The sequence below is a fragment of the Lissotriton helveticus genome, chromosome 3_1, assembly GCF_964261635.1.
Source record: "Lissotriton helveticus chromosome 3_1, aLisHel1.1, whole genome shotgun sequence".
In the NCBI taxonomy this organism is placed as follows: Eukaryota; Metazoa; Chordata; class Amphibia; order Caudata; family Salamandridae; genus Lissotriton; species Lissotriton helveticus.
In genome coordinates this window covers 439,427,751-439,442,147 of record NC_136061.1, presented here as the reverse complement: position 1 = coordinate 439,442,147, position 14,397 = coordinate 439,427,751, and the positions used below count along the sequence as shown (strand labels likewise).

Here is a 14,397-nt window from a genome sequence, read left to right as displayed (position 1 = left end):
AAGAGATACACACTGGGTCCCCTAATATATTAGAAAGAAAGTGTTCCATATCACTCATAAACACGCTTAATTTAGCACAACTAAAGAAAATATGTTCCATGCCTGCATCTTCCGCCCCACAACGGAAGCACTTTCCATCGTGCCGATTGCCCCATTTCTTCATCCGTGCTGGCGTGTAATATAACCTAAATATAGTTTTGAATAATTGTACTCTTAAATTTGCTGACATCAGGACCTCATTAGATCTGGAAATTGCCTCATCCAAAGGTATATCCAATTCCATCTCTCCTAGTATCTCTACCCATTGTAGATTTTGCTTCTCCAGGTCATCCTTCTGCCCAGAACTTAAAATCTGATACAATGCGCCAATCTTACTTTGAGCCATCAAGGCTTCAATCAAGGGGCTAGTAATTAAGTTTAATTTCCGTTTTAACAAAAAATCACGAATTTGTAAAAATTTGAAGAACTGAGAATGCGATAAGTTATAAACCTTTATTAAATCCTCGAATGATCTAAGAATCCCCCTCTGATCGTACAAGTCGCCCAATAACACAATGCCTTTTTCTTGCCAGGCCCTTGCCATTCTGTCATTAAATACAAATGGAAGTAGATTTTTCGCACTCATCGGAGTATAATAAGAAAGCGCTCCCAAATTAATCAATTTACGGACTTTCTTCCATACTTTAAATGCTGCAGCTACGGTCTTAAACGTAGTTCTTTTAAAATATCTCCAATCAATTTCCCTAAATAAGCTGCGATGTGCTTCTATCCCCAACGTTAACTGAAATATAGAGCTATTAAGTCCTAGTGTTGTTGCATAGGCCTCCACCCCTTCACCTAGTAGCACAGCCATTTTTTGAAGGAAACAGACAAAATAATATAAAGTAAAATCCGGTACTCCCAAACCACCCTTATCTTTTGATAGTGTCATGAATCTCATGGCTCTTCGCGGCTTTCCAGGAGCCCATAAAAACCTGGAGCATAGAGCCTGTAGTTATTGTAGTTGAGATCCCGATAGTTCCAATGGCATTGCTCTAAAGAGATATACCCCCACATGCATCAATGTTGCCGTTTGTGATTCCTTAATTGCGAAAATTAAGGAATCGCAATTAAGGAATCGCAAACGGCAATGCATCAAAAATTCGCAATTTATTTTGCGATTCCTTATTTGCGATTCCCAATTTTGCGAATCGCAAATAGGGGATCCCTTTACATTGATTCCTATGGGCCTAGAGGTCCATAGGAATCAGTTGGAAGGCATTCTCATTTTGCGATTCGCAATAAAGGAATGGCAAAATGAAAATGCATTTTCAAGGGTGCAGGGGGGGGTCCAAAGGACCCCCCCTGCACCCCTGAAATTAAACTTTAAGTACATTTTTCACACACACATGCCCAAAGGGCATGTGTGTGTTTAAAACTAAACTTTCAAGTTTTCGTAAATTAGCATGAAGTTTAACTTCATGTTAATTTTCCACTTCCAAATTGCGATTTTTTACCTGAAAAAAATCATGCATTGCATTTAAGAAATCGCAAAATTGTGATTTCTTAAATGCAATCGCAATTTAAGAAATCGCAAATAAATTGCGAATTCATTAATTGCGAAAAATGCAAAAAAGGTTAATGCATCCCAAATCTATGAATTGCATTCGCAAACGGCCGAATTTTGCGATTCGCACCGTTTGCGAATGCAATTCAGTTTGATGCATGTGGGCAATAGTACCCTTGGTAATATATTCATTTTTAAAATATTTACTCGACCAATTAGAGTGAAATGCATTCTCCCCCATCTCTCCAAGGACTGTGCTATATTGCTATATAATGATCCCCAATTTGCCTCCACTACCGCCGACATTGATGCCCGTATCTTAACACCCAAATACGTTGCTTCCACTACGACTCTTGGGTCATCAACCCTTGTACTCTCAGTACATACAAGCTGTGTTTTCAAAGAATTTAGCTTATATCCGGATATACAACCAAACTCCTCAGCTAATCGTTCAATCTCAATTAATGTTGAGGCCGGATCTTCCGATGTAACCGCGATATCGTCCGCATATGCAAAAACTATATGGGGGATATTATGTGCAATAAACCGTTTAATAAGCCTACTTCCAGCAAGCATTGTAATAAAAGGATTTATATATAACGCAAATAGGAGGGGAGAACAGGGACACCCCTTTCTTGTCCCTCTAGTAATCTGGATTATATCAGAAGTTGAACCCATTGCAGCTATTCTAGCTATTGGTGACTCATATAAAGCTTGCAGAGCTGTCAAAAACTGACGTGGAAATCCCATACTCTCCATTAATACCCATAAATATTGCCATTCGATGCGGTCGAACGCTTTTTCCGCATCTAATAATATTAAACCTAATCTACGTTTCTCCACCTCTGCAATGTCAAATAAGGTAATGACTTTATTAATATGTTTCACAGTCCCCCGTTCAGGTATGAACCCGTGCTGATCTTGGGAGACTAGTGAAGTAATTACTTTAGAGAGACGATTAGCTAAGATCTTGGAGTAAATTTTCCCATCACAATTTAAAAGTGAGATGGGGCGGTATGAGGTGGGTAGTTCTGCATTTTTATCCTTTTTACTAAAAACTACAATTGTAGCCTCATTCCACGTTTTTGGTGGTGCACCAGTTTGAGCCGCCCTGAAAGTAGCCAGCATCATATCTTTTAAATCGTCAAAGAAAGCTTTATAAATCTCCCCATGTAGCTGATCTGGCCCTGCTGCCTTCCCGCTTGCTAATGTTTTTACAACATTAGTTAGCTCTTCTAACGTTATCGGATCTGCCAACAGTTCTGCAGCTTCGGGATCTAATTTACAAAGGTCACCAAATGAAGCTGAGTGTACTTCCACCCTCGCCCTTTGCTCCGTATTATATAGATTGGAGTAAAATTCATGAAAAATAGGCAGAATCTCCTTTGGATCCGACCTTAAAAACCCAGTTTTATCTTTTAACACTTTGATATTTCTACTTGCTTCATTCATTCGGAGTTTAAGGGCTAAGGGTCTTCCTACTGCCTCTCCATACTCATGACAGATTTTCCTGTGTGCCAGGTATTTTCTCGCATTTTCACTGTCCCATATTCCCAAAAGTTTTTTAGCCACTTCATCTGTTAAAATATCTATATTACCATGGGTAACTATTCCCTGCATCAAGTTCTCCTCAGCGCGTTGTAATTCCCCATAACACATCTCCATTTCTATTTTTAGCTTTTTTTGACAATGCACCCCAAAGCTAACAGCCTCCCCCCTGAAGCAGGCTTTGAAAGTGTCCCACACTATATTAATATCTGCAGAGTCCCAATTATTATCAAAAAGCAATGTTTTTAAATGTAAAGCAAAGATGACTAGTATCTTATCAAGACTGTCACAGGGCATTTGGCCCTGTGCCATAGAACAGATGTGGCGATAGGGACACCACTGACTGGGTAAGGTATACAAAGTGTACGGGCAGATACTTTAAGCAGCCATGCAGGGAAATCTCACCAATGGTATTTGAATCGCAGAATTATAAAAAAAAACATTTTATAGCAAGCAGAACAGCAGACACGGATCTGTTTGTGTCTCATGAAGATGCAAAAGGAATATTTTTCATCTCTAGTTTTCCACTCGCATAGTCTCAGGGACAGGCGCTGTCACTGAACTGTTATGGGACATTGCCATTCACTATTCCAATCCCACAAATTCTTCTAGTGATCAGCATATGCAGGGTGTTGCACATGACAATGATACTCGTCGCCCCACAGTGGGCACAACAGCATTTGCGTTCACACCTCGTGATAATTTCTAAAAAGTAAATACTCAACTTGTGCGAGTTTCCACACATACTCACATTGGAACAGGGCAATATTTATCGCCTGGATCTATCTAGTTTACACCTGGAATCCTGCCTCCAGCATCTTCATATCCCACTGCATGTATGCGTGTTATAAAGGAGGGTTGTAGTCCAGCAAGACAGATGTGTGATGATGCTCCTGAGTGGACAAGTGTAAAAAGTGGTGTCAAGATAATTTACAGGAAGACAAAACAGTGGAATGTTGGTATACCAAATATAATGCTTTCTCTTAAGGTGTGCATCTTACAGCATCACACGAGGATTCAGCAAAAGCTGATGTTGTCTGTATCTGTCCTAAAGTGATTTTGAGATGGAGCGAAGAGAGTGTGTGCTCTACATACAATACCCACAGCAACATGGAGCTTAAAGAGAGTTAAAGTAAAGATATTACCCCTGAACAAGTCCATAAATCAAATTTAATCTAATACACTTCCCTCCATTTCTAAAGCTCTATTACAACACTACATAGAGATGGTGAAATGCAGCTATTAACATTGCGAGAACTGTAGAATGCATAAGGACAAAGTGGTCATGAGAACAAATCCAAGATTTATTCCGTAGGTAGTATCAAACTTACATGTCCATTAAAAATATACCTCAACCCTCTTTCTTCTGGCATTCAATTATATTTTGGATGTCAGAAGAGTCAAGAGTCACATACAAGACACAAAATCAATGCATAAAGCTGAACCGTACATAACGATACGTGAAACTGAACTGTACATAACAATACGTGAAAATTAACTGCACATAACAATACGGAAAACTGAACTGAACATAACAATCCATAAAACTGAACCTTTTTTCATTGCCCTGCACCAAAAGTAACAGCTTCACCAGTAATAAACTGTACTTTAGCAAGTTGGACTATAAAAACTATACAGTTAAGCCACACAATGGGACAATCATTAGAAGTAAGGTCAAAAGATCATGTAACAAGAAAAAAAGGCAATAGTGGCATACTTTAGTGATGTTTCAATCAATGGCATTTATATAACGGCCAAACGTTTGTCAGTACACATATTTACTAAACATTATGTATTTATTTATATATTTTTGTACAGCGGGCACATGACCCTAGAGGGTATCAGAGCGCTTTACATTATAGTGTAGGTAGGATACAGTTGTAAGAATAGACACTTGTTACATATAGGGTAGCATGGTGAAGCTAGTGTCTATGGTTGGGCATCAATGTAGTGGTTATTCAGAGCATCACAATAATAGGCAGGTAAATAAACAATAAAACATAATGTATCTTAGGGCACAAACGTGTTCATTATTATTGTTTTCAATTAAGAGGTGATGAGATTCGGCTGACATCCGGTGGCAGAGAGTTCTATATCTTTGGGGCGATACCCGAGAAGGCTCTGTAGCTCATATCTTTTTGTGATAAATCTATGGTTTCAGTAGCAGTGAACTTCTACATTATTGTTTGATCGTTCATCTCAAAGAGAAGTATAAGTGGGTCAGACAGTTTTAAAACATTTATAAGGCACCACTCACTCTCCACACATCCCCCAGGAGGGTAAAACTCTGCTGTGTAATCGCTGCAAAATGTGAATCTACAATATGTTCATGTTGCAAAAGAAACTAGGTTCTTAACTAAAACAACATTTTTGCAACATGAAATTGTTCGCGAGTCACACTTGACCTTCCTCTACCTAATGAACCAGAGAAGTTACTGCACAAGAAAAATATTTTAAAAACAATGGAAAAGACACACACAGTCACCTAGAGTCATTCGTCGTGTGGTATTTTACCTCAAATCAGGATGGAGACACCATGGGTAACGTATGTGAATCAGGGCACAAGTCGGGGGTACATTGCAGGTACACAGCGTCCACCCACTCTTTCCACAGGGTGGACGCCGTCCCCCCTGCCAAGAAGTTGGGCTCCACAGAAATATGCTGAACCTGTCTGGTGTAAGTTTCAGATACCGGTACACGTTCAGCAGCGCCTGCACGTTGTCTGCTTATGACTCCCTGCAGCAATGTGCAGGCGGAGATGGAGATTTTTTTCACCTCCAGCAAGGCTGAAGTAAAGGGGCCACCAGTATTTCTTTTGTTTGAATATCCTGACTGGAGGAGGCCTGGAAACTCAATTAAAATGTAAATGCCATGGAGGGGAAACAAAGGCACACAACTTGTTATTTCTTCACAGGTGCTTAAGTGAGGCAAGCTTTTGCCCTTGTTCAGTCCCTGTATATAATAGATGCATTCACTGTAAGAATTTTAGGTGTGTTTGTCTGTCCCAGTATGTACACAGATAAACAATTTCAATACTACTGCTACTTATTTTCTTTTATAGCTCTATGCAACCCAATACATGGTGTCGGAGATCTTTAAATAACATACACATTATACATTGACAATAAATCATGTACATGTGCAAATCAATGTACAAGATTGGTTACATCAGACAGTGAGGGTTACAAGGTGTAGGAGTCAAATGCCTTTCATACCTCACTGTGGTCTTTTAGAAAGATTACAATTTATGAACTTCAGGTAACAAAAGGATCTCTGTGTTAAAAGCATTTACCCATTTTACTATCTGCATAAAATAAAAATCGGTCATCTGTGTGTTAGATGATGTGCTTTGCAGGAGACACATTTACCTTCTACTACTTTGATTCAAATCTGGGACTACACAAAACACATCTCTCCAAGTGCATTAACTACCAGAGTTATCTCACCATTATTACTATTACCTGAGAGTTACTGGGCCCCTTCACAGCAGATGCCTTAACCCAATCAAATATTTTAAAATGTAGACTTTGCAATCAATTAAGCATAACAGACCTACTACCATGCTTCTCCTTGTTGCCAATTTCTTTGTGGCAGCGTTAAAGAAATAAATGTATTAGTTGAGGCCCAGATTCTGCGTCAGGTTTGCGCCACTTTTTTGGCACAACCCCAACACCAAATCTCATTTGTTAAATCTTATAATGAGCTTAAATGTACTCATGATATACCTTATAAACATATGTGTGAGGTCTTAGTATCTGATGTCACTTCTTGTGATGTTACTTCCACTGAGGTCACTTCCTATGATGTCACACTTCGTGACATCATGCGCTTTGATATCACTTACCATGATGTCACTTGTATATTGCCTTTCCTGGTTGTCCCCCCACTTCTTTTTTTAGGACTTGTGCCCTGATGTGAATCCTCACTGACGAAATCACTCTAATTCGCGTGAAATGTTCCATGCAAAAGGTGGAATAAAGGAATGCATTTTTGAGCGTAGGGCCAACAACACAGCTGTCTGTTACTGAGAGTCAACTAAACTGGAAGAAATCGTCCGATATTATAACCTGTTCAATTTACATTCCGTACAGAAATGTAGGCATCGCACAGATTTAACCAAGAAGACTTAAAAACCCAAACGGTATTCCCAAGGACCTACACCTACCTAAAGATGTTTTTTTCAAGGCGGGATAGTGGTATTTTAATACACCTGATAAGAATTAAGGCCAAGCAGGCGTCTCTCTGTAGACCAGGCCGCCTCGTACTTGTATATGGTGGCTGGTCTGTCCCTAACTTCCAGAAATGTTTTTTGCGGTGTATCTTTTGCATTAACCGCTTCGATGCCTCGTCAGGGTTAGTATGCACTATATAAATGCTATTACAATACAAATGTAATTGAAACCCAAAAAATTAAGAGGTAGTGAGCCCTCTAATACTTCTTTGAAGGGCCTGGCTACTCATTTGTATAATCGCGCCCCTCCGTTTTTCGTACTGGGGAGTGTTTTGGGATTTTTTTGCTCACTTAGATGTATATTATCTGGAACGGAATTAAGATTATCGCCTCTTTAGCGGCAGGAAACTGCCGCTAAAGCGTCGATAAAGGGCTTGATAATATGCCGTAGAGAATTCCCATAGAAGCCCATGTTCACACCAGAACATGGGCTTCTATGAGTATTCACAAGGACATGTTATCAAGCCCATTATCTCCGCTTTAGCGGCAGTTTCCTGCCACTAAAGAGGCGATAATCTTAACTCTGTTTCTTGATAATATGTCCCCTAGTTCCATGCCCATATACTACCATTAAGCTCTAGCTTTACCCTTGCTACTACAGTATCCTTTGCCACTGCTTTTGTTCAAGACTTTTTTTCATGAGTTCCCTGGTTTAGTCTTTAATACTACTGTTTTTGCATTAATTAACCACCACTAGCCCTTAGCGAACATTTCTACCCGAGTCTGTCAATATATACAATATATCCAAATGCCGGTAGATGGCAGCATTTCCTTTGTCTACAATTCTCTAAAAAACGCCGGGGTTTTTTCAACAGCCTGATAAACAGAACATCTGAATTGAATGCTGGCTTAACATCTCGTTGTAATTGCTTCTTTTTTAATGCTAGACTTATTGATATCAGAGATTCCAATGCAAGCCTAGCAATAAAAAGCAATATGTTTATTGTGTAGGTTCACAAAAGTGCGAGACATCAGTATATTCCAGCGGGTAGAAGTCGAACAGAGGAGCACATCATTCTGCTTTCAAAATAGCTTGTTTGTTTTACATAATGCCTACAGCTGTCTAAGTCTGCTGTTGTACGGAACCTTAAACAATATGGTTTACTAAACGCACCTTCTACCATACTTGGTACCTCCCGGAACCCTCTACCCTACCTGATGGTCGACTCTTCTTCCGCCTCCACCCCACAAGGTACCATGACTCACACACACGCCCTTGTATTCTGATTGTGTATACTATTATTCCTTATGTTTAATGGACGTGTCGCACACTGAGTATGTACAATGTACGCATAATTCTGTGCCGAGCGCCTTTTTCATGTCTTCACTGTTCTCTTCCTCTCACTACGTGTCTATCATTTTTTAATAAACTGTCCTGTTGATAACTTTCAATACTATAATGGAAAAGCATAACCAAATGCAATAACAGTTTCTGTATATTTTGTTTTTTCGAGCTTTCCCAATATATGTATGACCCATGTCCAATTTTCTTAAATCCAATAAACTATTCTGAAATAAAAAAATAGTATTAATTTTATTCGCAAATCATACCCATGGACTTCACAGTGGGCACTCAAAACACGTAGCTATATTACCAACTTTTTTCGACTTCGGCAACGCTGGATGGAATAAACAAGGGAACCAATTGCTGTGATCTAGGTCCACTTTCTGTATTTTTTTAAACACATGCCCAGCATTGACTTCCTCCTTTCACCTGCAAAGAATTTACACATATTTCATTAAGATATCTTGCTGCAGTCTCTCTACAGACAGTTCACGCTGTACATGCATAGATTAGGCTTTGGATGAGCCCTTTGCTAATAATGGCAGTGCTTAATTTGTGCCAGTGCTTTCCAGTGCCCAACACCTGCACTTATTTGTAAATACAGACACCTGTCATGGGATTATACAACATGGTGCCACTGTGTGTCTTTTATTCTGCTAAATTTATCAGTGCCGTGTTTATTTAAAATGCATAAATCTTGCACATAGGTAATGCTGGTTCTGGCATTGGGCAGCAGTGGCAGGGCTCTAGTGGTACCTGCTAGAGTGCATGTCTGTGAAGTGCCTCAACCCCTGGCACTTTTTTTGTGCAAATCAACCACTGCTTTAGAGTCTCTGCTGCTGATTCAGTTTCTTTCCTTTCTATTCATGAGTTTGACCACCCCTGTAACATTGCTTGTTTGCTATTGTTTTTGATTAGATAAGTTAGATCCGTCCACTGCTGACATCTTGGTACTCTTTAGGTATGGCTTCATCGCACAAGTGTCACCTGACCTGATGCGACCATAAGAAACAGAGTTTTAAGAAGCACTACAGAGAGAGGGGAGTTGGTTCCATATACACCTTAATACTCCTTTTTAATGCTAATTTATTTTTTATTTGATTGCACTGAATTTGTGTGCTTTTGCTAAAAAAGAGTGCTCATATAATACATGGAATTCTGCAATACTTTTAAAGACAGCCGTTTCTAATTTCTTTATAATGAGCTACTTGCGATGCATTTAGTCGCCCAGTCAGAACTCGACTATTATAGGTTATTATAGTAAAGTTCTGACGTCACAATACCCGCTGCCAGAGCCAGCGGCCGAGGAGAAAGGCAGGTCAGGTCATGGAGCATAATTGAAGCAGCTGTTTAAAGCAATGAAAATGGAATATTGCTTTTCTTTTTCCTTCTCTATTTCTCTATTCTATTATATAGCTTACAATGGCAGAAAGAATATGCTATTTATTTTGTACTCCTTAGGTAGAGAAAACCTGAACTCTTTCTGCATGTTTCTACACATTCCGAGCTACTGCACCTTTTTTTAAAACAAACTTTTACTGAACTCTTTCTAATATTTGTTTGCAACAAATATCTAATAGTTTTTTTTAATGTATTTAATTTTGCACTAGAGGTTTTATTTTCATTCTTCAAGTTTGCAAACATGATTGCTCTTTTATATGAAAGAGCTACGCACCTAGGTTTTACATGTTTTTTGGGAAAGGGGTTGGTTTGGCTATGTATTGAATGGGTTATTGCACCTCCTGGCGTACATGATAAAGATATTACAAGTCATGTCGGAGTTCTATAATTTTATAAAGGAACTCGGCCTTCTGCCTTGTTCCTCTATATGGTTATAGAACTCCTCAGTGACTTGGAATATCTTTATAATGTACGACAGGGGGTACTTTATCCCTTGTATTACACTGTATAACTTGTTGGAAAGCTCATGCTCATAACTTTAGGCCTGAATTTGTTATGGTGGCAAGTCAATAATGCAATGTGCCAGCTGTTATAGGGCTAATCTTTTTAGCATGAAATGTTATGACAAAGGCAGAAGGCATAATTTATTTATTGCGAAAAGGATATGCCAAAGGCAATTGGCCTTTCCAGTTGGATTATGTTTACATTGAATTAGAGTTTGTTGACAACATGGAATTCCACAGATTCTTATAGTAAGCAAATCCTGGAACGAGAATGTGTGCTTTGTGATGATCCTGCTAGGGCCATTTTAGGAGGAGCTGTGTTTTGTTCAGCTAACTGTAATGTTGAACATATTTTTAATTTTAAAACTGCATGCCTAATGGTTTTTGTAAGGAAACATGCTATTGGCTGTGTGACCAGCACAAGTAATTGGTCTACACTTCGGTCGTTAGTCGCATTCCACTATTTTTGTATATGGTTTGGTCTCCCCCTGTAGCCCACTGTATTTTCGTGCTACTTACCTGTTGTATTATCAAAGTATTGTGTGTATTGTAAATATATCTCCAGGTAGGAGATATGGCATTGGGTTAGTGAGTGTCTGTAATAAACAACTATCTTTATATCCTCACTGTGTGGTTCTTTTTCACTTTGTCTGCACTATAAGATTAGATACTCCTGTAACAAGCTGCTTTACACTCCTCCTTGACTAAGCCTGAAGGTTGCTTTCACTTAGGGAGCTTTCTAAGGTTGTATAACTCACAAAAAGCACAATAATGGTTGCTGGGTTGGTGCAGTGTGCTACACTTGAATAAGTGTCCACCATATACCAAGCCAGCCTGCTACACCATCCTAACTGTCAGTCTCAGTGGTATATACAGTGGTTTGGAACCATAATCGACTCCTCAAAGGAGGTGGAAACTAAATCTCAAAGGGGATGTGTCCCCTTTGTGCACCTTCCCTTTTGTAAATGTTTTATGCAGCCTCAGTGGGTTCAGGAATATGTCCTGGGGTCCACAGACTTCACCCACAATGCTTTCCAAACAGGAAACTTGTTTGTTGAAAAATCAGCAATGGGTCCTTTAAGAAACACTGTTTGCTTTTGGAGCAAAAATGTTTTTAGTTTCAGAAAGTAAATGTAGCGATGGAGCTCAGTCCCTGCATTGGAAGCAAATCACAGAGCGTCCAATCATGATCTGTCTATTTCATATTCATTAGGCAGCTTGTTTTGTGACCTTCTACAAACAGACAATTTGCAATGCAATACGACCTATTTGTACATAGGTCGCGTAGGGAGAGGAAAGTGCAGTTCCTTGATTTGAAAAGGGGAAAGATGCATCTGGCTCTTAATTCTAACCTATAATTGCACATCATAACCTTGTAAGATTTTGAAGTGTTACTGTACTATTTTCAATGAAAAGTATAATGCGTTATATGTTTAAATGTAAACACACTAAGTCAAGATCAGTCAACCATTGCGCTGCAAAATTATGGGATGGAATTAATGCACCCCTATTCACAATTGAGTAAGATGCGCCAATGACCTATTATTCTGAGAAAATGGGAGACGAGAGAAAGGGGAGAGAAGTGAATCACTTTGCAAATGCTCGAATTAACATCAGCTTTGTCCACCAAAAAGCTAGAAAAAACATAAACTATTTAAATATTAATGACAGCAGCAACCATTGATCCCATTTTTGTTCTTATTCTGACCTAGAAATTCACAAATGTATTAAAAATGACTAGTCCTGTAATCATTGGTATGTACAATAGAGTCCGAAAGTAAAGAATTCAGATTCAGTTCACATTGAGATACTGATGACTCTAAAGGGCAGAAAAGCTCAACAAACACTGCTGCATAAAGACCGATGAAAACATAATCTATCAAATATTGTTTGTTTGTGTGCATTCATTTCCCAGCTACCCCAGTCGCTCGCCTATAGTGTTCAACTATGAATCATATGGTCAGTATTTTGTTGCTAGTGAACAAACCTACACAGAATTGAGCACCACCCAAAAGCTCTACCACATTGAAGCATTGCAGAGAATAATTGCATGTCTTGAGTTCCTCTGACCAAGTTTCACTTTCCTTTCAGTTTAAGAAGTATCGCTCCTCTCACGCTCACACCAACAGCTTTGCGAAGTCCGTGGTCAACCTGGTGGATGCTGTAAGTATCTGCACTCTTACTCGAATGCTGTGCCTTTCTGTGCCTTGGTGAAGATCTGCTGCTATCAGGTCTGTTGTAGAAGACTCTAGTGCAAACCCTACTGGAGATGAGCAGGACTGGTGATCTGTGCAGCCCCAGCCTGCCAGTTTAAAGCTAGCCTAACAGTATTAGTCATCTAAACTTAAGGTCAACTGGTGACTTTCTTCATGGCCTGTGCAGAGGGAGTTGCTAGCTTGTAATCTCAGTAGACGTCAGTCATTTCTCTCAACTGTATCTTTGTGGTTGCCTCGAAATCATGCTGGGAATGGCGGTCTCGCTGGAGGTGACAAGGAGTGAATGTGCATTCGACAGCTCACCGTACATATCAGTGTGGAGGTACACTGGCTGAGCAATGTCAGAAGTCACTGTTCTGCCTCATTCGTGTGTAAATAGAGAACCTCCCCATACAGTTCTCCCCAGTAGTGGAACTCTTCAAGCATTAACTTGATGCACTTAATTCCAACAGTTCTACAAAATGGCGGAGCTTTCTGTGCTATTCATGTTACTTACTCAGGCAGAGTAGCCCAGCGTTGCTCTGTGTCTGGACACCTGTGCAGATGGGCTGCAGGTCCACCGGAGGCCCATGCACTCATCCATGCCTTCTTCCCCCACCTCAAAGGTTCAAAGACACTATCCTGGTGCCCAATGGTATTGCTCCGGTAAGGACCAGCCAAATAGTTGGTCCATAAACTGTGAAATAAAAGGGCTCATAACAGCTTCAGGTATGCCTTTAATTATCAACATGTACTATGGTGATGCATTAAGGGTATTCATGAATAACATACAAAAGAAATATTACTGCTCACAAGCACGTGATAAATTACAAACTTCACAGCGGACCATGCTTTATTGAGTCTCTTTAATTTTGAACTGTGACCTTCCACAGTTTTTTCAATTCTTTGAATATGTGTATTCAATATTCTCTAGCATATGTTGACATTTGGCTATGTGCAATTAGTTGACAACTGCATAGTATGCATCTTGATTTCATCAATACTTGAGACATTTAATTGGGTTTTCCTTGAAATGATTATGGAATATGTTAAATACAGTTATTTTTTCATATGCTGAACCTTGGACAATGACCACATTGCTTTTTGATTAGAGAAGTACAGCATAAAAGGAGTGCAAAGGTGATTTGTGGGCGCTGTTAATGAGCTCCACATGTGTGCAGCTGGAGAGAAGAAACATTATTATTACCATCAGCATTCTATAGTATCTCGCTCGTGGAAACGCAAGTGTTTGGTACAAAAAAATGTAATGAACATGTTTGAAAAAGGAACTTGTTCCAAGCACACTAAGCATATAAATTATAATGGGGTGACCGGGTATCCATCAGAACCTGGGCATCTAAAGATTATATTACAATTGGTTCTGTTGGGTGGAATACATTTCTTTACATTTACAACAATAATTTTGCAGAAAAATGAAAAGACACATATATGTAGTCAATCAAAGTAGATATATTATAGGCTCTTGATTTGTACATTTTTCTTTTAGAAAATTGAAAGGCTGCCATGAACAATATTCACAATTAATAAAGGTAAAATGAGTTACTTTTTAGGTGAGTAGGTGATCTAAGGGGGACAAGGTGTTTTGAGTGAAGATAATATATACTGGGCTTGATAAAAAAACGTGTATAAAATGTTGACATCAATTGACATCCGTTCCTAGACATATA

General features: G+C 39.2%; 1 protein-coding gene across 1 annotated transcript in view; it reads left to right on the top strand.

Annotated features, from left to right (window-relative positions):
• The window catches only part of ADAM23 (ADAM metallopeptidase domain 23), a 748,300-nt gene that overhangs the window by 519,581 nt on the left and 214,322 nt on the right, over positions 1 to 14,397 (top strand). Inside the window, exon 10 of the mRNA XM_078680301.1 lies at positions 12,606 to 12,677. Within this exon, the coding sequence (XP_078536427.1) occupies positions 12,606 to 12,677 (72 nt within the window). The remainder of the gene's footprint in view (positions 1 to 12,605; positions 12,678 to 14,397) is intronic.